We start from the raw sequence: 5,540 nt of genomic DNA, 5'->3' as shown, positions 1-5,540 counted from the left end.
ACTGAAGTGAAGAGTTTTGACTCACAACAGAAGAAAGTGTTACAGAAGAAATCTCCCCAATCTCAAAATTACCACTGCATAAAAAAATTAAGTTTAAGCCTCAAGTGTCTCGTCCACAGATTCAGTTTCTTGAAATAATCCAGTAAGAAAAAAATAGAAATCAGTGTCTGTGCAGGTTGAACGCACGTCACTGCAACTTTACTCCATCAGAACAATTGTGTGATTAACTGTTACGATCCAACTCGATCCAGCCGGCTAATTGGTTAGTTATGAATTATTCACCGTGAGCGATCGAAGCCGCGAGTCTCTTCTGCCCGCTGGAAGCAGAGGGAGACACCTTGATGGTTTTTGGCGGAGTGTGATCACAGATGGGGAACCTGGCCCGAGTCGACCAGACGGCACAGCCACGCTGTAGCTGCTCTAACGACAGAGAGGAATCAGTGTGACGCTCACAGACGAACACAGGAGGTGAGTCCGTCGCTCTGGAAACTCACTGACTTAAACAGGTGGACACAGAAAGACGTGAGAGGACGACTCGGCAGCAGCAGCAGCAGCAGCAGCAGCAGCAGCAGCAGCAGCAGGAGGAGGAGTCTTTACTGTCGTCTTCAGCTGCTTCACTTTGAGATGTGGAACCAAACACTGGTTTCAACAGCTTACTGTTGGTTTTAGTATGAAAATGTTTTACAGACTGAACTCACACCACAGACACTCGGGTTACATCCACTACGTTTCAACTGGAAACCTCATCACCTCTGCTACAGATTCTCCTGGAGTCCTTAGAGCCGGTAAAACAGGGACGTCTGTGAACGCTGCTGGTTCTCTTTTAGTTTGAAAACTCTTGAGGACGAACGAGCTGTTTGGAAAAGACGCTCACATCCTCTTGCTGATTGGGTCTGACTGCTGCTTTTGTGCTGCACAAATAACGTTATCATCAAATGCTTTTTCAGTTGTGTTCGTGCGGAAGAGGATTAAAACTGACTCGGAGCCAAAACTCTAACGTGGACCGAGATCGTTTTAGTTTGAAAACACATTCATCTGCATCAGCATCAGAATTTGCACATTTTACATAATGTTTGATGGGAAATCGTTATTTTCAGAATCCTACTAACAAATGAACCAACTAGACGACGATCGCTCCGAGAGCTCAAACTTCCACCAACGCTAAAATCTCACCACGTTAAAGAAAGTCAAAGAAATCTCCTGGATCCACCCCTTCCCCAACCGGCCTTCGTCTTCTACGTGTACGGCTCCTCTTCTTCATCCTGAGATCTTTGTGTTCTTCCAGTTTCACGTCCGTCACGTGTTAGAAACCTCGTCAACACGTCCACTCGCTCACTGGGAAGCTTCAGGACATTGTCCTGCTGTCTCCTCACGAGGACTCACTCTGACAGAAAAACTCCAACTGGACCATTTGAAGATAAACGTGTGAAGCCAGTGAAACCATCACTGCTGACGACACCTAAAACTAGAGCTGAGCAGATTGTTCCTTCACCAGAAGGACTCATGAGGACGTCAAGGTGAAGATGATGAAGATGATGAGGACCATGAAGATGACACTTTGCTCTTTGCTGCAGCCAAAGAGCAAATAAAAGTACAGGGCTGCAGTGTGTGTGTGTGTGTGTGTGTGTGTGTGTGTGTGTGTGTGTGTGTGTGTGTGTGTGTGTGTGAGTGTGTGTTTGTGAGAGTGTGTTTGTGAGAGTGTGTTTGTGTGTCTGTGTGTGTGTCTCTGTGTGTGTGTGTGTGTGTGTGAGTGTGTGTGTGTGTGTGAGTGTGTGTGTGTGAGTGTGAGTGTGAGTGTGTGAGTGTGTGTGAGTGTGTGTGTGTCTCTGTGTGTGAGTGTGTGTGTGTCTCTGTGTGTGTGTGTGTGTGTGTCTCTGTGTGTGTGTGTGTGTGAGTGTGTGTGAGTGTGTGTCTCTGTGTGTGTGTGTGTGTGTCTGTGTGTGTGTGTGCAGGACAGTGCAGCATCACTCTGCAGCCTCAGCAGAGACCATGTGACAGACGCTGCTACAGAGGAATTAAAGACAAGAAAAAATCACAAGGGCCGAATATCAGTGAGAAGTGTCTGCCTGACGACAAGGATTAAAGGCACACTACCACCTTCATCATCTTCATCATCATCAACTACATCATCATCATCACCTGCATCACCTTCAACACCACCACCTTCATCATCATCATCACCCTCATCATCTTCATCACCACCTTTAACACCACCACCTTCATCGCCCTCATCATCACTTTCGTTACCTTAATCATCATCATCATCATCACCTTCATCATCATCCTCAGCACCTTCATCATCACCATCATCATCCAGAAAACCCGCCCCCCCCTCACATCCCTCAGTCAGGAGCCGTGTCTCCGCTGCTCTTCTCCCGCATAGAGATCACGCAGAGCCGCTGTGTGATGTCAGCTGCGGATGATGCTGAGGAGAGTCCCGCAGCGGGGGGGGGGGGGGGGTTATTCACTAACCTGTCTGTCCTTTGCCCAGCGTCTTCTCCAGGCGGTACGGTCCCACATAGTTGGCGTAATGGCCGCTGTTTGCGTCCTTCCCCGACGATGACATGTCTCAGTCGTGCGGGACCAGTTTTTTTTCTTGCGGGTGTCAGAGAAGCGCAGTCCCGCGGTGGAGCTCTCCTCGCGCGGCGTGCCCGTGGATCTGATGCTGCTGCGTTAATCGTCTCCCCCCCCCTCCTGCGTGCGCGCTTGCGTGCGTTCGCCGGTCGTGCGTTCGTATGTCTCCACAGTCCCGCGCTGCTCTCGTGCGCGGTGCGGCTCAGTGTGCGGGTTTGGACCTGTTCGTCATGGTGCTGCTGCGGGAGGAGCTGCGCTGCGGCCCCGCTGGATGTGCGCTGGAGCTGGGACAGGACGGACTCTGCTGCTCCGTCAGTGCGCGTCCGTGTCAACCACCACTTCCGCTGCTGCCTTTCAGAATAAAGGCACAGAACTGCTGCAGCTCCAGGGCCGGAGCTAGAGGGGGCACTGGCCCCAGCTGAAATCTGAAGTGCTCCTGTCACTGACCTACAACAGAGAATATTCAGTCTGTTATATTGTAAAGTCTCGTCTTTTCTAAAGCTGTTCTCAGACCTGAGCTCCAGGTGAAATCCAGAGAATCGTCTCCAGAGCTTCTCCAGAGTTTGTGTTTCACAGCTGAACAACTCAGCATCAGATCCTCCTCATGGTTCAGGTGAGAGGGGGGGCAGCCGGGTGCCGCAGACAGAGACAGGAAGTGACACGTTACCTCTGCTGCAGAGGTCACGTGATCATGTTTACATCACCTGACACCGTCTCAGCTCTGATCACCACAAACTCTCCTAACATCTTCGTCTGTGTGTGTCAGCACTTCTTCACCAGAGAGATTTGTTTTTGTTTCTTCATGTTTGTGTCACGTGTTAGAACATCCCCCCCCCTCCAGCTAACACCTGCTAACTCCTGCTAACACCTGCTAACTCCTGCTAACACCTGCTAACACCTGCTAACACCTGCTAACTCTTGCTAACTCTTGCTAACACCTGCTAACTCCTGCTAACAACTGCTAACTCTTGCTAACTCTTGCTAACTCTTGCTAACACCTGCTAACTCCTGCTAACTCCTGCTAACACCTGCTAACACCTCTAACATCTAGTCCTATAATCTAAAATTTATAATGTCTTTACAAGTTTGAACTCAGGATGTCATAACAGGTTACTGAACACAAATATAAAGTTAATTAATAAAGTATAAATACACAATCATAATAACTACATTATGAATATGGATGAACGAAAATGTTTGTGTTCTGCTCGTTCTCTGATTTTTACATATTTTAACTCGGTATCAATCCTCCCTTTAGCTTCGTCTTTTTGTTGTCAGAAAGTTGGGGTTTTAATTTGAAGGCCAGTTCGTCTAACTTCCGGTGCTGGGCCATCCTGTCACAGCTGCTTGGTTAGGGAATGCGCATGCGCACAGAGCGTGCACGGCAGGGGTCTCTGATTGAGTTGGGGTCGAGGTGATGAGGAAGCTGCACTGTTCTGTCAATCAAGACATTTCAAAATAAAACTGATTCAAGGTTTGAGGTCAAGACGACAAAAGGTTTTAAGTCAGATTGAATTTTAAATGTTTTCTTTAAACAATTTAACTAAACTCCAATTAGTAATTAAACATGAAGTCATTCATTGTCAGTGTGTGTGTGTGTGTGTGTGTGTGTGTGTGTGTGTGTGTGTGTGTGTGTGTGTGTGTGTGTGTGTGTGTGTGTGTGTGTGTGTGTGTGTGTGTGTGTGTGAGTGGTAAACACACTGGGACACTCTCACTTGATTAAAGCAGCGGTTGGTGACACCGATCATCCATCAGTCTCATCACTCCTTCACAACAAAAGCCTTTTGACCCGGCACGCTCGGTGGCAGATGGAACCCCCAACCACCCCTGCCCCTCCTCCTCATCTACCCCCATCTTACCCACAAATCCGAGTCCCTAACAAAGACAGAGAGGGTGAGGTGGGGGGGACCTGGTTGCCATGGGACGGCTTTACCGCTAAATGACTTCCTGTTAATTAATGTAAAACCCCCGCCCTCCATCATCGACACAGGAGGCAGCGATGACCCCCCCGTCCGCGGATCAATCCTGACATTTCTAGATTCACGCCACCGGGCGAGCTCTCCGGCCTGATCTCTGCCGTCTGATTCCCTGGAGGCCGTCGGCTGTTCGACAGCTGTGGACGGCACCGCGGCCACAAAGCCAGAGCAGCGTCCTAATCACCTCGATGTGGAATAATCTGCCATAATCACCCGGGGCTCTGAGGAGAGGCCGCACGTCCGATACCCACGTGTCAACAGCTGAGCGTGTTAATGTGAAGAGGAGGACCGGATCATTACCAGCCCCAAAAGTTCCTCTGGAGACGATTCAGCAAGAAGAATATCGTTTTCAACAGGTGTAGATCTGCACAAACACACATGGACCACAGACTGTAAACAAAGATGGACGACACAGCTCCATTTCCTCCCAACATCCAGAAATGAAGACAAAATATCTCAGATATGAACGCTACCATATTTAGCATCTAGCATCTGGGTGAAACCGGGACGATCCTGGACACACCCACGACTCAACTCTGTGTTGGTCGTCATGGCGATCCATCTGAAGTGAAGGACCAGAAGAACCTGCAGAGATAAGTGCAGAAGTATCTGAGACCACGTGGGAGTTGAACGAAGCACCGCTCAGTGACTGTGGCTGAACAAAGTGTTTCAACAGAGTGAAGCACTTTGGATCATTTAGATCATTTAATTTAAGCAGCTCATTAACTTTAAAGTGAATATTCAGGAGCTGAGTTAGAGTCTCTGGCTCGAGTGGTTTGTGAAACGTGACGTGCAGAAGAACGTCTCACGTCTTCTCAGGATTCATTCATTCTGCGTGGTGAGCTCAGCAACACGCAGAGAGAGCAGGTGTTCTATTACTGATCTGGAGCTTCAGGTGGTTTTAAGAGGCGGTGGTCGGTCGTGGTCCAGTTCTCTTCACAACGTTTACTTCACGTGATTCCATTTAAAAGAAAGATGAGACGGAAGTTA

The 5,540-nt window shown here is 48.8% G+C and overlaps 1 protein-coding gene across 9 annotated transcripts in view; it reads right to left on the bottom strand.

The window, feature by feature from the left end:
- The window catches only part of LOC118098764 (serine/threonine-protein kinase BRSK2), a 78,495-nt gene extending 75,591 nt beyond the window's left edge, over positions 1-2,904 (bottom strand). For all 9 annotated transcript variants that reach the window (XM_035142916.2, XM_035143165.2, XM_047343575.1 and 6 more), the window contains exon 1: positions 2,473-2,904. In XM_035142916.2, the coding sequence (XP_034998807.2) occupies positions 2,473-2,566 (94 nt within the window). In that variant the 5' untranslated portion in view covers positions 2,567-2,904. The remainder of the gene's footprint in view (positions 1-2,472) is intronic.
- Positions 2,905-5,540: the final 2,636 nt, after the last annotated feature.

The sequence above is a fragment of the Hippoglossus stenolepis genome, chromosome 1, assembly GCF_022539355.2.
Source record: "Hippoglossus stenolepis isolate QCI-W04-F060 chromosome 1, HSTE1.2, whole genome shotgun sequence".
NCBI classification, from domain to species: domain Eukaryota; kingdom Metazoa; phylum Chordata; class Actinopteri; order Pleuronectiformes; family Pleuronectidae; genus Hippoglossus; species Hippoglossus stenolepis.
This window is presented reverse-complemented; position numbering and strand designations above follow the sequence as displayed.